The sequence below is a fragment of the Vicugna pacos genome, chromosome 1, assembly GCF_048564905.1.
Source record: "Vicugna pacos chromosome 1, VicPac4, whole genome shotgun sequence".
Taxonomy (NCBI): domain Eukaryota; kingdom Metazoa; phylum Chordata; class Mammalia; order Artiodactyla; family Camelidae; genus Vicugna; species Vicugna pacos.
The window spans coordinates 40,178,687-40,203,898 of record NC_132987.1 but is presented as its reverse complement, the minus strand read 5'-3'; the positions used below and the strand labels follow the sequence as shown (position 1 = coordinate 40,203,898).

Below are 25,212 nucleotides of genomic sequence, written 5' to 3'. Positions count from 1 at the left end.
GTGTTCAGGGTCTAATCTTGGCTCTGCCACATGACAGTTGTGTGACCTATCTTGTGTCACACCTCTTTGAGCCTCAGATATTCCAGTGGATGAAATAAGAATCATTGGAACCTCATAGTTTTTTGAGGATTTAAATAATAGATTTATAGGATCTGTTCTGTGCCTGATACATAGTAGATATTCAAAAATTACACCTATTTTTACTAATACTACTCTTTTTAAACCATTAGCAATATACTTCTGACTTCTACAGCCAGGTCCATTCTTAACTTACAGCTTCTGGTCTTTGTGCCTCTCTTCATGTTGTGTCACGTGACTGCAAGAGCCTGCTACCACCAGCTACCTGTGGAAGTCTTCTGTTCTCCAGTGTCCATCTCAGATGGTTTCCCACAATTTAAAATTAAATCTCTGTATTCGATTTACTGATAAAGTACATGTTCATAATGTATTTCATTGTATTTTAGGTGTTATGTGTGTGCTGTCTTCAGTTATTCGTAAGACTCTTGAGGGAAGGGAGTATGTCTTAGTCTTAGTAGAATCTTTGTTATATAATTTCACAAATAGCGTTTATTCTTGGCAAAATAATCCAGATATTTCACTTATTTCATGCTAGGATCTCCAGTTAATTGATAAACCATCTTGGGAAAATTTGAGTTCTGCCACTAAGTTGATCTTAAAAGTAATGAAAAAATATAAGGTCATAAGTTGATCTAGATGTTGACCTTTCTCTAAAGTTTGAAAGCAATTAAATTGACTGTGTTCTTACTCATTTACATAGAGGGAAGGCAGTTTTTAAATCACTTTCTATGAAATTCTGTGAATAAAAAGCAGCTTTATCATTATTGTGTATTTTCTAAGCATTTAAGGAATAGCAATGGCTTAGAAACTCTCCAGATTTCTATTGTGTGAATGTCACTAACAGATGACAGAAAGTTTAAAATGAAAAATCTAATGCATAGAGCTTAAAATCATACAAGTTACTTCTGATTGTCCCTTTTCCTTTAGCTAGATTTAAAGCAGTACTCTCCTAGAAAGGGGCTCATAGCCCGAAAGTTGGATCAAATAAGCCCCTGGAGCATGGGAAAAACCTTAGAGCCCTTATTCATGCTATATTTTATACCTTAATTTAAAGATCTCTACTATTCTATGTTTTTAGATATACACTACATGTTTACCTAGTATTTTATGTATACAATTTCTAAATAAAAATTAATAATTTTATGTGTGTGCTCAAAATTTATTTACTGATAAGGTATAAAATTTTAAAAACTGAAGATCACTGGTTTAAAGGAAAGCAATATACATAAATATATAACAAGTAGCAATATTTAGTTGTGCATTTCCTGTTTATTAACTTTTAAAGACAATGGTGATTGTTTTCTTTCTATATAGCTCTCGTTAGGACACAACACACATTTTTGAAAAAATATTGGTTTCCGGTGGTGAAGAGTCTTCTGGTAGCTTCTGGATCCCATCCAGCATTTTTAAGTTTGGCAAACAGGAGAACACTCTAAAGCAAAAGTTAAAGAAAAAAAAGGAACTATATTGAACAAAAAAGCATTGTATTTCACTTACTCTCTATAAATGAGCAGACTTTGCCTATTGTTACAAGAAAGATAAGTAGCTATCACTTTATTCTGTTTTCCTTATCTTTGCAATGAGGTTACAGTAAAATACTATTCATTGTCCTGATGACCCTGCTGCAGACTGCCCTCATAGGGAGTGATTAGACAGTCAGCAGATTCTAAGTATTGAGCAAAGAAGTGGGGCTGCATACAGTCTGTTTTTATAAGAGAATTTCATTCCAAGTTTTACAATGCCCTGTAAAGAAAAAAAAAATCGATGCGTGGATTGAGCCATCTAACCATGAAAGAAAGAATGAGATTGTGATATATGTACATATAACAAAGTTAAATTTGAAAAAAAAAGTAAAAGTGAAACAATTCCTTGTTGTTTAGTGATAGTTAAGGAAGAATTCTAGCTGAGAGATATAAGAAAGGGGGTGGAAAATAATTTTGTGCTGAGTTGTTTTCTCTTGAAAGCATATTTGAAGTTCATATTTCAAATTTAGACAGTCACTTCCACATTCAGAAAGTGGTCTTTCATGTCAACCCAGTTAAACAGTAGTCGTATACCTAGCAGTGTTATAAAGCAGCATTTTCTTTCCAAGGGACAGCTTTTCTAGCTCAGAGGATTTTGGGGGCTTAGGCCAGAGACATGTGCCCACCAGCATTTGCCCAAGATGAAAGACACTGAAACCTCTCAGGAGACGAGGCAGGTCAGCTAATGCTGGCGCTGACCTCCTCAAATGCTCCCACTGGCTGCATGAGTTCCTTAGCTTTCTGGCATGGTATCTCATCCTCACAACAATTCTGTCAGGTTGGGTTTTGTCACCCATTTTAAGCAACTTATTCAAGATTATAAAGCCTGTAGGTGACAGAGCAAAGATTAAAATCTCAGTCTTCTGGCTCCAACGTTCAGGCTTAGCTGGCAGGAACTCTTAGTCACTACTTCTTTTTAAAAAGTCAAACGAAGGTGAACTAAGGTGACACTGACTTCTGAAGAATGGTAGAAGAGTTTGCCTGTGGGTATCCCAGGAAGTGGGGCTGCCCTCTACCTACTGGGACTTAACACTATTAGTTCTGCCATTAAGTCCTTTCTGTTTTGAACTGTGCTGTCTTCTTATTGGAGGATCTGAAACAAAGGAGGAAGGGAAAGACTGTCACGATTGTAGGTGCCAATGATCAAGAAAAGCTTATACTTAAGTAATTCTGATCATGATGTAAAGGGTCATTGAAGGTCTTGCCCCTACATCCTCGACACAGAGATACCCAGTGACAAAATGAATGCTGTTATAATCCTCGTGTGGATTTTTGGCTAGAAAACTAAACCCAAATTTGGATGAACTTGAGCTTTCAGCTTAGTTCCTCAGCAGGAGGAACTCATACTTTAAAATGACCACATCTTTCTGTGTAAAGGAGCCCTGCACTACCTCAGTCAAAACAATACAAGCTTTTTTTATAGCCTGAGTGTCAGTGTATATCCACCTCAAATAGAGTGAATACTCTAAAAATAGAAGAACCTCATTAAATCCCCCATTCCCACATAATTCTATATCACGTCATGAATTTTGAAGACAGGTTTATAGTGAGACCCCAGGGCATATCAGATTCCAGACAATTAATCTAACACTATTGTTATAAGCCATTCTTTGAAGGAAGGTAAGTGACTGAGTTGGGACCAAAGTGTTCTCTAAAATCCCACATATAAATTAACCAAACTGAAATACAACACTAATAAATTATCTTTATAACTAGAAATGTGCTTTTAAATGAGTGATGTTGAAATGTCCAGCTAAACCTCTGACTGTAGGAAACAGAATTTTAAGCTGCAGAACATTACAGTGGTTAAATATTACTTTAATATTAAAGCAACTGTGCTGCTGGGGTTTGCTTATGTAAAAGCAATTTGAGAATTTATTATCACAGAACATGAAATTTTGCTTTCAGACTACAAAGGGAAGATAATCACAGTAATGAGATTTATATAGTACCCACAGAGATTAGAATTTTTATTTTGACAGTTTTCGTTGTACATCACGAGTTGAAGAGTCTAACATTATAGAAGCCTTCTGGAATATAGCTGCTGTCATGGGAAAGTGGAAGTGTGAGAAAGGAAGGTATGAGAACTGTCTTTTGTTGAAATTGGATGCAGAGAAAGAACTATAATCATAGAACAGGAACAGAGCCTAGAGATGATGTACTCCTTTGTATGACAGATTGAAACTGAGAGATAAAATGACTTGTGGTCATCTAGGGGCAAATACAAATAAAATTCAGTTGCTTTTAGTTACCCTTTTAATTCCCTTAAGTACACTAATAGTGGTGCTGGGAATTAGCTGGAGATAAATAGATGGGTGTATTACTTGGTGCACACTCTAAGGTTGTTTAGATTCCATTATTGTCATTAAGAATGTCCCCAATAGTGACAAAGAAATAAAAATGGTTTATTCTTGGCAGGTGGCAGGTGCTCCAGCTCTTTCAGCCACTAGAGTAGATCAAATCAATTACTTTTTTATACTCAATTAATGGTGCCCTTGTGACCCAAAGGGATGAAAATAAAGCCAGAGGATAAACAATTTATAAGATAGTCACATGGACCTTGATAAGATTCTATATTAAAACATTTTTTAAAAGACACAATATCTATTAAATATTATAAGAGAAAATACATAGGATTTGAAAGTCTAAAGTAAAGCATCTTAGTCTATGTAAAGTCAAATTTCAAAAGGAGCCTAAAATTTATAGAGCAATCATAAATTAACCAAGAGAAAAGTGTATTAAAGATTCAACATGCACACACACACACACACACACACACAGATCAATTCAAAGTTCTTTAGGTGAATTTAGAAGCATGAAATGTTCAACACATAGTAGATAAGATAAATATTTGCCAATCAGATTTAAGCAAGAGGGGAATAACTGTTGAAAGTATAATATTCAGTGAAATACAAAAGGTGACTGAAGGCATTAGGGGCTTTACCGTTTCCGGTAGTTTTGGTGAAATTCACAAGGGTTCCTCTTGAGTGTAAGGGATTCCAGTGGAGTGCACCGTAAACTGGAGAGGCAAGTCAGAGTCTCGATGTGGTTTTCCGCCAAGGATAAATGCTGTATCTGAGGTATCTTTGGCAATTGTTTGAAAGATGTGAGAAGGTTTTTGTTCATATTTAAAACTCTGCAGCTGGATAGAAAATATAAATATCTTGTCATTTGTCTCCTAAAGAGGATGGTTAACTACCAAATCATGCATAGGACTAATAGTCTCACCTAGACCATAACCCCTCAAAGATGTGACAGTGATATTTCCTACCAACTTGGTTGGGAAGGAAAGAGAAATATTTATATTACAATATTAAGAGAAAACAAGCAGGACATATAAGATTTTAAGCTTGCGTAGGGTAGGGATCTGTTTCCTTTTCCAGTGTATGCTCTCTGTACCTGGTGTAGTATTTGGTCCATGGTGGATTCTCAGTAAGTCCTGAATGAAGGACTGAATGGCTGCATATAATCCCAGTAGTACAAAAGTTCACTTGAAGAAACATAGTAACTTGTGAAGAGTGTTGCCCCTAAGTAGTGAAATTATAGTTATTTTCCTTTCTTTCTACTTTTCTGTACATCAATGCTATATTGAGAAAATAGCATTTTAAATTAGGAAAAAAAGAGACTTTTTGTATAAAAGAAAACTAAAAGCTGTCCTTGGGAAAAGAAATGTGTGTTAGGCATTTAGGTTGAATACACTTTCCTGACAGATAATGCTTCTTAATATTTTTGCCTTAAAACCGTTAAGTGTATAAAACTGTGCAAATAGAGAAAATAATTCCAAATCTATCACTTGCCCTAAGGAAAAATTTCTTTATGCATAAGCTGGGATTTAATACCCTGAGAGAAACACAGAGTACTTATTTATGAACCTCAGACCCCACAAAGACACTTGGTAAATAATTGTTGATAGCGGTGAAGATGGTGCTAAACAGAGAAAGGGTGGCCACAAGCAGCATGAAAAACACAAATTTTACTTTGAAAAATTATAATTTTTCACATCTATTATTTTCATCTTCCCTGTTTTCTTCCATTCCCTCTCCATATGGATGTTTTGTAGTCAGTCATATCTTTGATAACTTTCGGTTTCCATCCTTTCCCAGGTTACACATAATTTTTAGATGCAATAGCAGTGCTATTGCAATTTTTAACTGAAAACCCAGCCCAAGCACTTCCTGTCTCTCTGCCCTTCTCTGTCCTCCTCTGAAATCTGTTCTTTTCTCACCTGCTAGTCATTCTCTCATTTTCAGTGTATATCCTGCTGCTCTCTCAGCCTCCCAGATTCACCCTACCACAGATCATCAGTCAGTCAGATATGTCAGGGGAGACAAGTGGTTTTTCCCTGGGGCAGAAGGGAAGGAGGCCGTGAATATACATGCATCAATTTTCTTCTCTCTTGATACATTGATTTGGCTGTTGTAAAGTTTGCATTGCAATTATAGAATTTTACATTATACATCCTATTTCTAAAGAAAGAAAGGCCAAAAGAGTGTATCTGGAGAACACTGAAATCGGGTCAAGTCTTTTCTTTAATGATGGGGGCTTCTCTCTCTCTTCTTTTTTATATAAGATAGCAAAGATTTGGAAGTTCATTGATCTAGAACAAGTCAAGTTCAGATACTCCAAATTAATGGTCTTCTAGTTCAGTGTTTCTAAAGTATGCCATGTGACTATTCAAATCCTTTGTCGTTTTATGTTTATTTAAATGTGTATTAGAAAAATATAACTATGCATCAGTATTGTTCTCCTAGAAGAGAGTCTGGGGAAAAAAAAAAACTGAACAAATCAACATCAAGTAACTGAATAAATTAATGTGGTAGTAATGTTAAATTTCCACTGAAGTTTTTTATTTAAGTATTTTTAAATGTGTCATTTAAAAAGAACATAAGTAAAATCAAATGCTATGCAAGTCTACCTAAAGTTGGGAAGGGGCTTTGAAAATGACAAAAGATACCCAGAGCACACTGTGTGTTCTGTCTGCCACTTCCTCTGTCTGCCTGAGTGTTTCCCTCTTCTGTGCAGCTGTGATGATCTCTTTTGTTGCCCTGCCTCAGTCCAAGCTCAGAGATGTATTTTAACCTGTTCTAAGATTTACCCTTTCTTCTTGTGGCTGCTTGATTTCCTTCATCTCTTAATTCTCTTCTGAGAGCCTCTGTCTTCCCCTCTGATGGCTACCAAAGCTCACTCCAGATACCCATCTGCCTGGGGAAGCAAAGGGCAGCTCTGCACAAAGAGTTCTCAAGCAGTCCCTAGCAAAGAGGCAGATTATCTGTAATGTCGGGAGCTTGGGATCCTTGGGAGATCAAGGAGTCCATAAATTTTAAATTGTTTTAGTTTGTTTCTTTCACTGTTCAGATTGGCAACCCCCACCCCTCCATTAGAATGCAACCCTGAAGCCAAGACTATTGTCAGCTACCTGTAGAGTCTTTCCCCACAAGTGTGCAATAAATATGACTAAAAATCACTATCTTACAATGATAATGTATGTATAATGTAATTGTATTTTCAGTTTACAACCCTAGGAACATGGCAAGCTTTTCTGCCAACCTGTTCTATGATTACAAATTACTCCCCTAAAAATTGATGATAACAATATTAATTTGAAAAAGAATAGATTTTTCCTTCTACAGTGTGACATTTTGATTTATAAATTTCCCGTTTTGCCTTGCAAAAAGGAGCTCGTTAAGCACTCTCATTCTCAAGACCTGACCACATGAGCCAAGCCACAGAGTGTACAGACAATGGTCACATGTACCCAAATAGCAACAACTTGACTTTAACTTAGTAACTGGACATGCTAGGGAGCAGGTACCTTGGCAGTCTTATGGCACTTAAATCCACCAGTGAATTATCCACTAACCAGAGGGTTTCAACTCGAATTAGTCTTCTAAGAATCCTGTTAAAATTTGCCACTTGATAAGGGTCCCCCAAATCCTGAAATGAAAGGTTCAAATTCTGAAAGGAAAAAACAAACAGAAAGAGCAAGTACTTTGTCAACTATTAAAAATAGTTATTAATTTCAAATGTGTTGTATATGTTATTTAAACCAGCAGTTTTCAGCTTTTTGTCCCCTAAAGTACTCACATATTCAGACACTCACGTTACTGCAGAGATTCTCAAGGTAGAGAGGGAGAGTGAAGGTCTTGACTGGATCCTGATTAGAATCACATACAAGGTGGTTGGGGGGCAGGGCAGGGAGAAAGGGAAAGACCCTCAAATAGATTCTGAAATTCTCTAGTGGGGCAGAGAGTGGAAGGAATAAAGCTTTGTTTGGGAATGACTGGTTTGAATGATTAGTTATCTTTAGCTTCCTTGGAAATACTTAGAAATCACATTTATAGAAATTTCAGAGTAAGACACCATCATTCAAAAGATGAAAACTATGATTTTGTTTAAAAATAACTAGGGATACATGCATAAAAATGACTTGGCATGTTTCAGAGATACTTCATATTTTAACGTTAGTCAACTTTGATGTCAAGGAATTCAAAACCACTCTCAGTAGTAGCATTGTTCTTCTAAACTCTATTCCTAAGAGTCAACTTAACTTTTTTGTCTCCAAAATTTTACCATTAATTTCTGCCAGTAGAAATTATTGAATAAAATGATAATCCTTTTTTTAATTTGAAGCAAAATAATTTACTATTTTTAAAGAAATACAGATATTTCTAGCTTTGAAAAGATATGGTCTTGATATATTTAGATATTAAATATAAAATTTGATGCTTTAAGTTTCATTTTCCCATAGTATAAAAGGTCTTAATTTAAGATAAAACCAAAGAAATTATAAGAGATCATATCTATCATTTCTACATTAAATGTCACCTTCTCAGAGAGGATTTTTTTTTCCATTTCTTTTTTTTTTAATTTTATTTTTTAATTGAAGTGTAGTTGATTTACAATGTTAGTTTCAGGTGTATAGCAAAGTGATTCAGTTATACATATACATACATGTATATATATGCATATATTTTCAGATTCTTTTCCATGACAAGAGTTTATTTCAGAGAGGATTTTTTTGACCACTACTTCCCAATGAGGTTTTCTGTGATAGTTAAGAGTTTGTTTAGCTGTTCTCTTACAGTATCTACCTAAAGGCCAAGTAAGTTTTCTATGATAATTTATTAGCAAGGCTCCATTGGCCTTTACAGTATATCCATGTTTTAAATGGCAGCTATAAACAACAAATGCATATACACACTGAAATGATTACCTCTAAAGAGAATTCTGGGTTTGAAGGTCAAAATTTTAGCTGTATTGTTTAAATTTTTCAAATAAATAAATGCACTGTTTAAATTTTTAAAGAGTAGAATGTATCATTATATATAAATAATTAAAATTAATTAAAAAAAAAGAGCACTATCCTGGGAGACCATCTTCTATTTTCCTATCTTCCGCTAATAGGTTATAACCTTGGGCATATTATTTCTCTTTCTGGACTTCCCTTTCCTTTTTGAAAGGTTGGAGTTTGGACCAGACCCTCCCTAAAGCTCCTTCCCATCCCTAATTCTATCATTCTGTGACATAGAAGATCAATCTGTGGAACAAAAGAGGCATCAGGAGATCCCAACAAACAGGTTTTAAACTCAGCCTCATTTTTGGAATATTGTCTGAAATCGCATACAATTTGATCACTTCAAAAACAAAAATATCGGCATCTTACTCTGTTATAAAACAGCTGATTTATTCTTTTAGTGCTCCCAATGCTTATCCTTCGTAGTTAAACCTTCAGTCCTCTGCCTAAACACGACTTGTTCCAGTTGGAATCAGAAGCTAGAGTAATGGCAGCCCCATACATTGGTAGTGATCAGGTTAATTGCAGGAACTGTTTCAATGCAGTGGCTCAGTCAGCTGAGTCATTTTCAGAACCAAGAAGTCACAGTTCATGTCCTTCACTGGTGAAAGTTTTTTTCCAAGATAGCTCTGTTCAGACCCAACTTGCTGCCCCAGGTCATCAAAACTTTTGGCTTACTGCATTGTTCAAAGTATTCTAGATTGCATCATAAACTTGTTGATAAGGATTGTGGCTCAACATTTGATTTAAAAACAAAAAACAAAAAAAACCCAGTTTCATTCTCAACTATTTTAAACTTTTTCCAAAGTTCAGCAATATCAGGATAAAATAAAGGTTAGAAAATAAGTAAGATGTCATGATGAAGAGAAAGGGTGGGGAAAGAGATGGAGAGCCCAAATACCACTATTTTCAGAGAAACTTCTAAAGATGTGCTTAAAGTTCTGTTTATACTGGCAACTGCCCTTAAAAAAATTTTTTTAAGTGCCAAAATTTAATCAATGAAGGAAATAAGCTTTTTTTTCTGATTTTTAAGCTCTCACCGTGCAGTCCTCCCAGTTTTCTTGCAACCATGTTTCCCATTTGTTTTTTTCAAGGACTCTTTTCTGTGGGAGCAAGGAACACTCCTCCTGTCTGAAGAGCAACTCTTCTGCAGAGGGTCCTGGGCAGAAATCACAGAGTAAGATCTTGGAAGTAGGTTTAGGACAGGACTGATATCCTCACTGGATACTTGGCCAGTTGTTTTAAACTTCCACTCAGTATCAGGATTGAAGGAGGCAGGCTTGGGCTCTTATGCCCAAACAGTGTGAGCAGAAACAAAATATGACTTACATGATTTAACACACTCCTGCCCACCTAACCGGGTTTGGGGAGAGATGTGGACTGAAAATGATCCAGGACCTGACCACTTTGTACACTTACTAATTGTTGAAAATCATTGTTCCTGAAATTTGCTGAATTTCCTCTCATGTCTTCCAAACAAAATAAAGCTGAACATTTGCTTTATTTGGTGCAGGTATGACAATAATAAATTAATCAAAAGATGATTATTAAATATTTAAACCACTCAGTTCCTTTGTTTCTCTTCCTGCTTCAGGAAGCCTTGTGGCCATCTCTGATGGGCTTACTTCCTAGGCTTTCTCATCACCAGATGAGTTATACAAGAGAGGAAATAGCAAACAAATCAGCAACTTTATTTCTTTTTGATCTGTCTTTTTTTTAATTTACAGTAAAGTGAATATAGTTAGAAAAAATTAAGTTTGCAGATTATTTTAACTTAAATTGTTCACAGTTTTGCAGCCTGTGGTCTAGGTCTCTACAGGTGACCAAAAGTCAACTTTAGCTTAAATTCTCACCTACAGATTTCTTTTTAAATGCAGTTTAGCACTTTACTAGGAAAAATGAGATAGTTACAATATGTAATACCTGTAATTTTTTTTATTAGCCTCTCTTGAATTCTGGGCAGATATTTTGAGGTTCAGAGATAATTTGATAATTTTCTAGAGTGATTAAAAGGGAGGACTGACCTCTATTAACTGTGAGAAAAAGTCAACATGTAGAGTTAACCTTTAATCCTGCATCAGTTACTTCTAGCCCAGGCAAATGAGAAAAATCATCAGTAAAGTGACTTTAATCTTTATGTAATTTTCTCTTTAGGGATCATGAAGTCACTCCTGATTTCCTTTCTCTTTTGTCTCTCAATTCAATTAGCCCCCTAGACCTTTCAGTTTCCCCCTTGAGAATCTGTGCCTTCCTTTTCAGTGTCCAGACCTTCATATCTTCTTACCTGAACTGGAACTACTTTCTCTTGGATCTCCTGGTTTGTAATCTTCTCTTCTTCAACGTGAACGACACAAATTGCCATCCAGCTCTCCCAAAACACAGCTTTTACCATAGGACTCACATATTCAAAACATTTCAGAAATCTCTTATTGCTTATTACTAAGTAAAGGGGGAAAAGCCTTGTTTGTCAAGCAACGTTTTCTATGATCTTATCCCAATCTCCATTTCCAAACTCATTTCCCATTATTTTCCAACTCTGTTGTCCTCCAGATCAGGTTTGTACAAAACTTCCAGGGCTAGGGAAAAAAACATCTTGTTTCCAGTCTGGAGTTTAGTAATAGGCAGTTGTGTGACTCTAGATGATTAATTTTAATTTTCTGACCTTCAGTGTTCCACATCTGCAAAAATATGGGGAAGACTAGAATCAAGGGCCCATCAGGGGCTGAATTTGGTGAGAAGATAATGCTTTATAAAAATACTGATTTCTGATACTTTTAGACCAACATATGCTTTCTGATTGCCACAGACCCCTACACTTACCATGCTACCTCAGGCAATCTTCACTCTGTTCTGACGCCAGCCAAGCCCCTGACAACAATCCCAGACTAAATGATTTCAGTTTTCTCCCTACTCCAACATAATTGCATTTCTGGGAGTCATACCTGGCACCATTTGTACACACTCCCCTCCAGCTCTATTTTTCTAGAATTCATGATTCCCGTCATTTCAAGGGTGAAAAGTTTGAAAGTAACAAACTTAGCTTCCGTAGAAAGTTTGTCTGAACTGTGATGGGACATAATGAGTCCAGTTGTGAAGTATTTGTGGACGGCTATAAGAGAAGGAGTCCAATATTTCATTATTTTGACAAAAACATCCGTTCTTTCTTCAGGTGCAGGTGGGAGCTAAGGCTCTAACCTGCCCATTCAGGCGTTTCTCTCATAACAAACTGTAGTGTTGTCACCCAAGAAATCACTTACCCCTGAAGGTGGTGGTATCCCAACCACTTTACAAATAAAATATCCTTGTGCTGGGAAATTATCTTCTTCATTGATTAGGGTGATGGAAGTTAAAACTTACAGAACTGGAAAAACTGGAACTAATCATCTGATTGACTGGGGAGACCTTGGGCTCTGTTGTCTTTAAACCCCGTTAAAGTTGGTAGCTTTTTTGTGCAATAGATACCCCAGTTATTAAACTCTGCCCTGTATTGTTGGTTTGAGTTCCATCGATCTTTTGCTCTTTCAATTATTTCTTTTTAAAGCAGCTTTCAAAGATTTCTTTGAAGTTGAAACCCAAAGGTCACTTCCACTGTGAGGGGTTGTATTAAATTGGATTCTAAAAAAAAAAAAAAAAAAAACAAAAAACAAAAAACAACTCAGCCTTGGTTGGTAATTGAAGATATCTCTGAGCGGCTGAGAACCAAGGTCTGTAATACCTGACAGCCAGGCACATGGGCTTTCGCTGGCCCTCTCTCAGCGTGTCATTTGTCCCCTCACTAGATTTGTAACTCCTAACAGCCATGACTGAATTAACTTGCTGGGGGATTTTCAGACAGAAAGAATCTGTTCTTTAAAAAATTCTGCCAACAGTTTGCTCTTTCACTTCATTTAATTGGGAGGAGTTAAGTCTGTCTTGATCTGGCAATCAAAGCCTTGGGAAATTGCTGTTTATCACATACCAGCTAACCTTTCTTTTCTTAGGAACTTGTCCTAGGTATACAGTTGGGGCAATTGAGATCAACTGAAGTAGTTTTGATGGGTGTTTCAGGATCTAATCTTTGAAGGAGGGTCATTCTTATCAGAATGCTTTTGAAATGCACTTGTTCTCCATCTCACAAAAGCATTTAAAGGAAATGTAGGGCAAGAGCAAGGGACATCTGTTTTCCTCGTGGTTTGAGATGATGGGATTTTCCGCTGCTTCTCATCCCCTAGATCATGCTCCATTCCTTCTACAACTAGTCACTTGCGAGGGGTTGAGTGTGTTAATAATGATCTATGGAAGCAAAATGTGCCTTATCTCTGCAGAGCAATGGTAGCTCTGCATGAATGGCCGCTGTGGTCATCATGAGGGATCAGTTTCACCAAGTGACAACTCAGCACATGACTTGGCTGCTGAAATCAGGGAAGGAGAGAGGCCACTGGACTTTTTTTTACATCTGCTTACTCTCAGTTTACTGCTACATTTTATTCTCCTGTCACCTCCTTCAGTGTCTTGAGTTCTGCAGTTCTCTCTGAACCTCAACTTTCTACCTGTGCTCCAAATACAATTCTTTTTGCCTTGCTGTGGCTGCCACAGTTATCAACCACTCCCTTCACACACACACACACACACACACACACACACATAAATGCCAACACCCTTCGTTTCTCAATTTTTTCACTTCATATCCAAATTTGTCCCTTCCCTGGGTCTCCCCAAGTCCCCTAAATCTTTATTTCTCATAGGATGGCCCTCAGATCATCTGCAACAGAATTTATTGTGATAATTTTAACAAACGTAGATTCCTGGGCCCCACTCCATGCTAACTACATCAGGGTCTTTGGGCATGTGGCCTGGGAATCTGTATTTTCCACACACTTCCAGGTAATTTGTTCACAAACTGAAGTTTAAGAGCCAACTAAACTCTACCTTCTGTAGTCCCTGATGTAGCCCTCTCTTTCTTTTGCTGGTGAACTTTGTACAGGTGACACACATGGCTGTTTCTTCCTCTGGTCTCCTTCCTTCCTAATTCCTCAGAATTTCTTGCTCTTTGAAAAATATTCTCTCTAAAATCCCCAAAGGGAAGTTCTAATTTACCTCTAGTAGTACTATTTAATAATATTTTAAAAATAGGAGCCAGTGTTCAGCTGTAAATAAATCTAACAGAGTTAAAACATAACACATTTAACTCAGAGCTTTAGAAAATGATGTTACTTTAATCACTTCGTCAACTGAGTTTCAGTGAAATAAGAAAGGTATTGCATAGGTAACGGAATGCAATTAAGAGGGAGAAATGGGTAGATGAATGTATCTGAAGCAACTTTTCTTAAATCAATATTACAGTTGTACGCTAGACAATGTAACTGCACCTCGGATGTAAGGTAGCCAAGACAGCTGATGTGTTATAAAGACTAAATATCCACTGCAGCAGGAATTCTGTCTAAGATTATTTCACCAGCTTATGGAGGTTGCAAAGGAGAAATGCACATTCTCTGTTCTTACAGAATTTATAATCTACTGAAGCTACTTACAGAAATCAAGCATTAGGTGTATCGGGCCTACAGATAAAAATTCCTCAGACTGTCACACTAGTACACTTGTAAATCTGATAGGATAAAAAAGGATTGGTAAAACATTGGTTATTCTACCAAATTTAAAATGCTTAGTGAAAATATAAAATGAGACTACCTGGTTTATTTAGATTCTCTTTTTATGCTTTCTGAAAAACCAGTGTAGGATTAATCAGCTTAAAGTCATCCATTGAAGTGATAGGGTTATTCATGATCACAAAGATCATTGGTTAAATAAATTTAATAATACCCTCATGATGGAAAGATATGCAACTTTTAAAAAACTTGTTTTGGGTAATGTTTAACAACATGGAGGGAAGAAAGGCTCACAATATCAAGATAAGTGAAAAAACTCAAAACAAAATTGTTCACAAGATTTTGTACAGAATTATGTGCTTTTCAAAAAAAAAGACTAAATGGAAATAAAAATCACAGTGACTATCTCTGGATAATTGAATTATAGGTTCTTCTTTCTGTCTCAATTTTCCAGTATTTAATTCTGAACATTTATTATTTATATAATCAGCTAAAAGAATATAGTGGTTTCACTATATTAACAAGTCTATGGTCTTGAGGAAGGAAGTATTTCTACTTCCAAGTTGTATCATTTCCACCCCCCCCCCAGGTAATGTCTTTTAATCCACAAGAAATCTACTCAGAACATGTACACAGAGACCACACACGATTGTTCCTTTACCTTCTCTTACTCTCGGGCAACGCAGTTGACTTCCTTGAATGTCATTTTGTTCTACTTTGTGCCAAGTGAGGTACTTAAAAGAATCTGATGGAAGCTTTAAAATGAGAGATAAGAGAAATATCATCTAACAATATACAGTTCATTTACTTTTATGTGTACAAGTAATGCAAACCCATACCAAACATTCAGCCGGACTGAACTCCAAGTACCTAAAAGTGTGCTCATAGAAGTCATCTCAGTCCAATCTAAATTACATATTCTTACTCAGCTTTGCATCTCCAACACCTGCAACTGATGATCTACATTTGATGATAAATGACAGCAGAAATAACGTATCCATTCACAAATCCACTTTACACCACCTCTGATAAACTGTCCTTTGTGTTTACAGAATATCTCCTGAGGAATCTCATTCCATCTTAAAATAGTTATAGTTGTTAAAGGGTCTTCGTTATGTGGACCCCGAATAATCCCCTCTAACTTGTTCCAATTGTACAAATTCTGCCTTTGAGGCTACACAGAAGGATCCCTCCACATGTGGCTATTTTAAGTGTTTGATAACAGTTGTCATCCTCTTTGTCACTTAATTATTACTCACAGATCGTGATTTGTAAATTATTAAATATCCAGGAAAAACGTGGTTCTCCTTGGGAAGAGTTCCAGTTTATTGATACTGCTCTCAAAATATGTAGCCAGCAAAAAACAACCAACCAACCAAATAAACAAATGTAGCCAGTATTGAATAAAATATTTCAGGTCTGGTCATCTTCCTTGTTCTGGGCAGTATATTACTGACCAGAATATGTGCTAAGATCGCATCTGGGCAGTTTATGTTGTTTGCTATTACTGAAGTTGCAGTCAGTCCGAATTCTCAGTATCTTACATAGCTTGTGATAGTTTCAAGGTTAACACAAACAAAAAGGTATATTAATTAACACTTAAGCAGCTCTTTGGCATAATCTGGAGATTTGCTAACGTACTTTCAAGGAGTTCTTCAGAAGCGTTTTTTAAAAAAACAAGAAGCACAGTACATTTTAGATTATTGAAAAATATAGTCCCTGGCCTGTTCTTGGTTATTCAGTTTACATGTTTATGGAAGCTTCTTTCCCAACTTGTTATGTGCTTTTGGAATTTTTTTGCTTGCTTCTATCATAGAATAAAAATTTCTTAGAAGTTAAATTCGCTGGAGTTGCCACACCCCGTTGCCTTTTTGTGCTATTTAATGAGGCTCTTGCTAGGGAAAAGAGAATCTAAGCTAAAGCTGCATTTGAGAACAGTTTCCATCTTTCAACTGACATCTAATTTTGTACAAAATCTGCCTTTCTTTTTTTTTAAGGAGTTATGTAGTTGATTTGAGAGTTTCTGACACTGTAGGAAAATGAACCATTGCATTTCTTTGTTTCTGTCCATGTAAGGCTGTCAGTGTGTTGCTGTTGTGACTGTTTTTCCTTCTTAAAGGAATAGTGAGTATTTGTATCTTACCCTGTTCTTTCTTCCTCTTTAATTCCGATGGACCAATTGATTAATCCGTTGGTTCAATAAATATTTTTGAAGCCAGTGTGCTTCATCTCAGTTCATTCATTTGTTCAAAAATATATATTGTACCCCTGCTATGTGTCAGGCATCCTGTCAGACACTGAGGATATGAGGTTAAGTAAAATATGGCATTTGTGTGTGAAAAATTCATTTTCTGTAATTTGGGAGGCAGACATATAAGTAACTCATCTTGATTCAGGAGGATAAGTGGAAAATTTTTGAATGAAAGAAAAGAGGGAAAAGCATATATGATTCCACTTAGATGGGTTAGAGAAAAGTCTTGGAAGTAGTGAGTTTTGGAGGAGAAAGTTTTATCTTGTGGACAAAGGGCATCCCAGAAAGGAAGAAGATAAATCTTAGACTGGAGACATCAGTGGGGTAAAGGAAGGGGCGCCATTTTTGTTTCTCTGGTCATTATCTTTTCTACTCATTTCATCGCCTTCATGTTCCTTCCTCCACTTCAGCTTCTTTCTGTTTTCTCTCTGAGTGGGACTGAGAGAATCAACCTTTCATTTTCCCCTCAATTACAAAGATAGGTTTTAAAAGTTTACACACTTATTAAAAAATGTTAAAATGTGAAGTAAAATATATTTTTTAAACTTATCATTATGTAAAGTGCTAATTAAAAATATTTACCAGGGATGATATTCCAGAATCTGAACGTGAGTACAATGTTCTGTTCCTTGAGAGAGCCGACCTAGTGTTTGACTCACTCAGATCGGAGCCGTAGGATGAATTAGATGGACAGATCTCCTGACTGCTTGTGTTTTGACCTGAGGAGCTGAGTGAAAGAAAATACTTAAAGTCTTGTAAATTCCTTTGTATAAAACAAAAATAACAAATTATATGCAGTGACTTTTCCAGTTAGAGGAGAGATAAACGATACCCTAGGAATTCTGTCGTAGTCCTAAGCACATTTACATGGCTAATAGTCATTTAGACAAATTTCCCCCACATAGTAAGGGTGTCTGCATTGACTGTATGGCTAAGAAAAGTAAATCTAATGGTGCACACAAATACACGCTTATAGGGTTGAATAAGGAAGTCAGCCCTAATAATAGAATATCACTCCTAATAGAGGTACTACTGCAGATCTGCCACAAACAAGCATCCTTAAACTCCCTACTGATCTCCCCATTAATCTAGACATTAAATTTTCCCTGAAATTTCCCCCAGACCTCTTATGTATCCTCAAATTGGTGGCAAACAAAAAGTCAGGTTCATTAATCAATTTTACTTCTCTGAAATACTACAGAAACATTTCACTTAACAACGGTTCAGGTCTCTATTGCTGTTGTTATGCCACTGAGATATAAAATGTCACTTTTGCTCCCCTGGACTAATTCTCCAGTTTATTATTCATTGGGATCCTTGCACTTTTCCCTTTCTCCAGCAATAGTTATGTTTCTCTTTCTTTAATTGGTTCTATACATTGTTTTAAGCCAATTTGAAAATAACGCCTAAAGATGTTTTTCATGTAAAGTATAAGAAATCATGTCTATTTCTGGCCTCCTTTTCCTCTTGATAGATCATTTTTCAGGCTCCAAGAATCTTGAGACAGCAATCTGTATTTTATGGCACAGTTATTATGTAGCTCTATAGCAATTTTGCTTACAAGAAACTGACACATCTCTTGTATATTGAGATTTCCTTCATGAAGTGCAATAGAAATGTCTTTCATTTTTCATTTATTAACTGATGTGCTACAGTAGAAGAGCATGGCCATTATATCATATTCTAAAAATAGCACCACTTTACCATTGAGAAAATAAAACAACTAGGCCCTATTATTAAGGAGAAAATTATTTCTCCACCTGCCACTAAATAACAAATCCAGAATTTGGTCTCAGTTATGTGGAAAAGTCAGAAGAATGTATCCCACTCTGATCTTTTCCACTTGAGCAGCTCTTAATAGGTTGGATATTGTCTCTTGAACTTACCAAAGAATATCTTGCCATCAAAACAAATTAACAGACATCAGAAGAACAACATTACATTGTGCAAAATTTATTATTCCCAGAGCAGATAAATTCTGCCTTCTATAGCAAGAGTTTTGGCCAAAAATCAGGGATAAAAAAATGGGCAAAATGGAATAGTATTTCAGGAGATGAACAAAGGTTGAAAGTTTAACTGACTTTTTTGGGTTTATTTGTCTCTATTAAAATATGCTAGCTATTTTCTGCCAAAATGAAGTCAGGAAAATAAGGATAATGAACATGACTAAATCTTTCTTCAGTGATTGATTTTGTGATCCTAAACTCCAGTGATGTGTACACAATGAGAGGCTGACTCAATAGAAAAACCTGGAAGTCTCCCTGTCTCACTCGTTTTTTAACCTGAAGTGTGAGAACTGGTCTTATTTTGCTTATAGAATCTCATCAGAGCATGGCACGGGGAAAAAGTGAGTTCACGTAACCAAAAGATCTGATAAGGAAGATCCCATTGACTGGGTTTTCACTATATCTTTCTTGTGAATTGCTGGAAGACTAAGTGCAACAGCTTCAAGGTCAAGTTTACAAGTAGCTGAAAATTATCTCATCATCTTAGTTTATATTGGATGATTTGGGGTTTAAACTAGAAGAACTATTTGTGCCATTATCCTGACTACTACTAGACATTTATTAGTAACAGATGGTAATTAAAACTTGGGTAGCACAAGTAAGTAAGCAACTAACATCCCCACCATTTCTCTCTCTTCTTCCCCCTTCACACCCCCCGAATGGAATGAACTGAATTTGGTCTAGAGTTTCAACTAAGATCTCAGAAGATTCTAACCAGTAGATGATTATCCTAACTCTCTTTCTGTGTGAATCTTTTTGTGGTCCCCAGAGTCTGGGTTCCCCCCTTCACATTCTTATATTCCTCCTGAGCACCACACCAGAGGGCAGTGCTGAAAGGCTGTGTGCTGGGATCTTTTAGTAAAACCTTTGGGGCTTTCTCAAAATCTTCTTTGTTCCATTACTTCTGTCATAATGCCATATGCAGTTTTTCTTCAGTCTGCTTCTTTGGGAGAAAGATCAACAAAGTAAGATCATTTCTGATCCTTTAGTTCAAAAAAGACAAGAAAAAAATAGGGCATCTTCCAGGTTATATAACTAACTCAAACTTTTACTCCATCTGCCTTAATGTGCATATCACTGAAGTCAAAATTGTGAGCCCTAGGAATCTACAACAGCTACTGCTGTGACCTCAGGCAAGTTACTTAGCACCTCGGGTGGTTCCTTATCTTTAACATTCAGAAGATAATGTGGACTCTGCCTGAGTGAAAAGGTTTTCTGTTCTGTTTTGTAACATTATTGCTATGATGGTTACTATTACCAATATAATAATTGTATAATAACATTTATTGAATACTTGCTGTGTGCTAGGCATTGTACTAACAACTTTATATAGATTAACTCATGTAATCATTACAATCACCAAACAGTGAGTAACAAGTATCATTTTGATTTTATAGATGAGGAAACTGAGGCACAGAGTGGTGGCATAACTTGTCAAAGTCACACGAGTAAATGACCAAGTGTTCTTAATTTCTAGGATTCAAATAAGATTCAGATAAGCTTCTGTGACTCTTTAAATAACTGCAAATCTGTATCATTTACTAGGGGGCAGTTGTTATTAAGGAAAATCATTAATATTGATTTTTCTTATTCTGATTGCTCTATTAACTACTGGTTAATAGAATGTGTAAATCTAAGCAGTGACTATTTACTGAAAACAAAAGGTAAGCCTTTACTAGTAGAACCTACGAGAACACCATTCCCAGTAACATCAAACTGTTTTTAAAACCATCTATCTCCCCTCCCCAAAAGAAAATGAAACGAAACATGCAGTTTAGTTGGTATATTGGTTTACTCATTTTTAATCTTTCTGCCTGCAGTAAACAGTTATCATAAATTACACATCTAAACCCTTATGAAGGAGAGATTAATTTTATTAATACTGTAATATAAAACTGCCACAGAGGAGGTGCCATGGCTAAAACTACAGTATTTGTCAGGAGTGATTTATGGTGTCCTTAAAATCGGTGGCATTATCTGAATCGGCCATCTATCCTTGGTTTAAAAAAGTGTTGAATGGCCAACAGGAAGGAATCAGGTGAGTTGAGACTGCAGGATAAAAACAACAGTAATGTAACTTGTCCATTCATGCGCCCCTTTTGTCAGAAGATTATAATGTCCTTTACAATCACGAATCTACAAGACTTATAAATTGTCGGCTGCAACGGGTGCTGTTTAATTAAAATGTCAAGTTAGTGATTACGTGGCTTTGTAACGAGAGTGAAGGAGGAAGTGGTGGATGGCCTAGTTTCCGAGGTGAAGCAGAGCTCTGGAAGTGAGGGAGGCTGGGTTGGACACACGTCATCCAGGGGGCCAGAGGGCTCCTTTCACCCACCCACGTTGTCAGAGTGGCACGGCTCCATTTCTGGATGTTCTGTTTATATTCAGTGCTGCATCATGAGAGTTTTGTATTTAGAAGAAAGGAAAAGCTCAGTCGTATTCTTCAGTAAGCAAAGGACACACCCTAAATCCTCAAATCCTTCTTTTCCCCCCAGATCTTGAGCTAGGTTCTCAAGTCTAGTAGAATTTTGTTCAAATCAGGCACTTCTGAGGGTACTGATGAGACGAAAATTACCATGGACTCTAGAGCATTAAATTTGAATGAAAGGAGATATGGGTCCAGCCTCTCTGATTTCTTTGGCCATTCTTTTTATCTTTTAAAATCCAAAATTCCTGTCCCGTCTGTGCCTGTATTTTATCCTCTTGTAAAACAGGTGTTGATTGTGCTGTCTACATGCTAGAGATGGTGATGAGATAATAGAAAGTACTAGATAAGATAGAAATAGAAGGATAATAGAAAGGTGATTTCATGAAATCAAGAAGCTGTTCTATACTATATTATGTATGTTTCTGAAATGGCAAATTTGGTATACCAAGTTATTACGTTCAAATTTCTGATGGCTCTAAATTAAGAACTAAACCCATAAATTGAGTAAATAGTAATATAGCAATGAACTGTTCTAAAAAAACTGTATGTTTTACAGATATCCCCCAAATTTTAGTACCCAAAGCCTAGAATTTTAACAGATGTATCTGAGATCATTTTGATTATTGATGCTAAAAACATAGAACAACAAATTGTAATTTTGTGAAATATATGATTAAAATTGTCATTTCTCTACTTCTACCTGAATAGGTCAGATTTTAATTTTATGTGACCCTGTATTCTTATAAATTTTGCTTGTCCCTGTTGCTTCAGCCCCATGTGCTTTCTTATAAACACAAATACTCCCCCAAATTAAGGTACAACAAAAGTAAAAGAACAAACATGTATCAGACTTCTCTAGAGGGAAAACTTGGAAACTTCAGTACCTACTAGTGGGCTCACTAACATTTATGTGAAACAAAAGGTATATTCAAATACCAGAAACAATGAAGATAGCCAGAGATACCTTTATGTTCCCTTTACAAAATTATATTTAGAAAATTTAGAACTTTATTGTAACCACATATATAGCTTGTATTTAGAAGGTTCTCAATACTTGAGGAATGTCTTACTATCCCTTATGGAAATGAAGAATATAGACGCTAAAGGATAACATATGATTAGGCAGATCTTATAAACAGAGATAAAACTGTGAAACTCCAAAATGAAATTGCCCATAAGGAAGGTAGCATGACAAAGACTCTTGTTTCATGTTGTACAGAAATGTGATTGAACAAATACTGGCACTAAGAAAACTTCTTTTTCTTTCTTCCATACCTCTCCTTTTTTGCCTCCTTCCTTCCTTCCTTCCTTCATCCTTCAAAGTTTGAAGATTAAAATTTAAGTCGTAGCCTGGGCATCCTCTTTTACATTGTCTCTAAAATCGTTTTATAAAAATGCACTAGTTTAAGAATAATAATACTGATCATAAAGATCGTCTTTTCACAGAGCTGACAAATAGACTTCCTCTTGGTACAGTGTTTTAAAGAGTGCCAGCAAGTAGGAAAAAATAAAGCTTATAATTATTCACAGAACTTCCACCCATTTAAAAACTATTGTTTCACATTCCCACTTCCGATTATGACATAGTTTTTAACATAAAAATCAATGTAACACCCAGACACTGCTTGAGATGTACACATTTTGCTAACAAAAATAAAACTTCTGTTACAGAACTGCTTCAGTGTCTAAACCCCTAAGGAAGATTCCAATCTTTAACTATAGTCAGTAAATTTAGGAAGCTATAAATAAGTTTCACATACTCATGAAACTACAATGTATTTCATCCTGAAAACTGAAGGTGAAAATCTCACTTTTTTAAAGATGAGAGCCAACTAAAACACCAATATAAGGACAAAAAATTCAAAAAACCTACAACTCCCCTAATTGTATATTGTCTACATGCTCTGAGAAACATTTATGAAACAGCTGTAAAATTTAGGAGTTAGGAAACAAGGATTGGGTTTTGGCCTCTTATTTAATCTGCTTTGTGGCTTTATTGAGCTAGTGAAAGTCCTGTTTTGTGGTAGTAATTTCATTTAAATGTAACTAATAGATACAAACTAATATTAACTCATAACTAATGGCTATTAACTAACAGACATTTCCTTTTGGCTGTTTTATCTATTTTCCCCTGAAATTCACACATGCTCTCTGAAAGAGCCGGTGTAGTTATAAAACTTACTGCTGCTAGATAGTAAGTCCGGTTCTCTGTTACAGCAATGATCACCTGAATTGCCTTGCCTGGTATCGGGAGGAAAGTGGCTTCTTTCTCCAGGCAATCATCATCAGTAACACAGGTTGCATGATTTCACATTTTCAAATGAAATTTAATCCAGGAACACTACCTATGTTTGTTTGTTTTTCTTAAGAAATGACTAAGGCTACCTTTAACATTTCACTTGCTTACCTTTCGGACATATCTTGCTGGTGTGTAAAGTTCCCCTGGCCTTCACAAAGCTATTTTTCTGAAGACATTTTTCATCCTGCTCCCAGGAGGGGCAATGAGAGCTGTCCACCAACAATCTGCAGCCTCTTTTGGGGGTCTTCCATGTATTCACTGTGACCAAGGAAGCAAGCTGTTACCTAGCAACCTGGCCCTTTAGGAGGTATTGTTACCAATCTCTTAGCACTCATCAAAGGAATTCCTGTGCTCCTAGAGCAGTGTAACGGTGATCATTGTTTCCAGGGAGTTGCCTAAACTATAGCAGAATTGAACCTTGACTACATAAACCATAAATTATAGCAGAGGGAACAGACGGCCCTAGCATCCCTGAAAAGTTTCCTGTCTTCAGCTCCATTATTTCTTGAATTGTTTGCATGTGGCTTGGGTTTAGTTGAAGTGGTACTCCTGCAATATATCCCTCAGTATTTGGTTTCTTGCTTCTCTTCTGTAGTTTCAGAGCAAGCAGATGGAGCAAAAGAGAAGTTATTTTATTCCAGTTTGAACCTTGTGCAAATAAAACACTTTGAAGATCAGGAATTCTGCCTTGTTCAGCACAAGAAAAGAAATAGTAGATTTTCATTTCAAAGCAAATTTTTACAACCTGTCACAGAAAAGGGAGAGAATATTATATTGTATTGTATACTCACTTATTGGTCCAACAAGTCTGCTCAGAATGCCTACTATGTGTATAGATAGGGTTGTGAATTTTTAACTTCATAAGCTGGTAAAACAAAAGTTCTCTAAACCTACTGCTTGCATGCATACTTCCCCCAAATGGAAAAATGTTAGCTGTGCTTTTGAGGACTGAGAATTTGTCGTTTGCCAAAAGCACAGTAAACACTTTCATAGTTTTTACTGCTTCAGAGAACAAGACATTTGGGAAACCATTTTATTCAAAACAAGATATCTGGCATGTCTTGGAAAAGGCATTATGTTTTTTTTTTCATTCCTTTTTCCGTGTAGTGGTAATCCATCCATAAACTAAAAATTGTCGGTAACCTTATAGATGTATCTCATATCAAAAGAATGAAAACATATTCTCCTTCACATTAAGTTCCTCTTAGAACTTTAATTTTCCATTCAAAATGCTTGAGGCTGAAACTTAGCATAAAAACCTTCTATGCTAAAAAAAATATAATTTGACATATTTGATAAGAATCCACAAATTGATTAGTTTCTTTTCAGATTAGCATAAGTTTAAAAAAACTATTAAATATCTAAAATATTACACCTCAAATTTTCTGACTATTTCTCCCATGATAGGCTTAGAGATGCCAAATGTCAGACATTTTTTTCCCGCTGCCTTTTCTAAGCATCCTCAGGATTTCCCAAGTCCAAAAATTATAGACCAATATTATCCTAAACTGAATCAGATAAGATAAATAAGTCACATCTGGTCTTAATATATCTTTTTAGTTTTCTAGCCCAAAACAACTGTATCCCATACCTCCACTTCCTTGGGCAAAAGCTGTTCGTACTCCAGTGTCTCAAGTCTGACTTTGCTGGAATCCTCAGATGCAGTGTCCCAGATGATTCTCACACCTTCTCCTCTCTTTTTTGACTTCCAAGATCTCTGCTCCCATCCTCACTCTCACTTAGCAATC

General features: G+C 36.1%; 1 protein-coding gene and 1 long non-coding RNA gene across 6 annotated transcripts in view; one reads left to right on the top strand and one right to left on the bottom strand.

Moving 5' to 3' along the window:
• Window positions 1-25,212, top strand: part of LOC140696407 (uncharacterized) — a 131,356-nt gene that overhangs the window by 59,431 nt on the left and 46,713 nt on the right. The gene's annotated exons all lie outside the window — the stretch shown is intronic.
• LOC102525008 (uncharacterized) lies at window positions 1,328-23,857 on the bottom strand. 4 transcript variants are annotated; one of them, XR_012072366.1, is made up of 8 exons: window positions 23,573-23,857; window positions 17,314-17,458; window positions 15,142-15,235; window positions 9,936-10,054; window positions 7,414-7,556; window positions 4,546-4,743; window positions 2,557-2,694; window positions 1,328-1,510 (listed from the first exon to the last, which is right to left on the bottom strand). XR_012072366.1 is itself a non-coding variant. In XM_072960491.1 (8 exons), exons 1-7 carry the CDS (start codon window positions 23,581-23,583, stop codon window positions 2,649-2,651), a joined length of 756 nt encoding a protein of 251 aa, XP_072816592.1. In that variant the 5' UTR covers window positions 23,584-23,857; the 3' UTR covers window positions 1,455-1,510; window positions 2,622-2,648. The 4 variants fall into 4 exon arrangements, 3 of the variants coding, with proteins under 3 accessions (XP_072816581.1, XP_072816571.1, XP_072816592.1); XM_072960491.1 differs by having other exon boundaries at window positions 1,455-1,510; window positions 2,622-2,694; XM_072960480.1 differs by lacking the exon at window positions 2,557-2,694 and having other exon boundaries at window positions 7,414-7,535.

Coding starts and splice junctions, on each gene's coding strand:
- LOC102525008 (XM_072960470.1), bottom strand. Junction 15,236..17,313: donor ATTCTGGAATATCATCCCTG/GTAAATATTTTT, acceptor CTCATTTTAAAG/CTTCCATCAGATTCTTTTAA. Junction 7,557..9,935: donor AAAACTGGGAGGACTGCACG/GTGAGAGCTTAA, acceptor TTTTCCTTTCAG/AATTTGAACCTTTCATTTCA.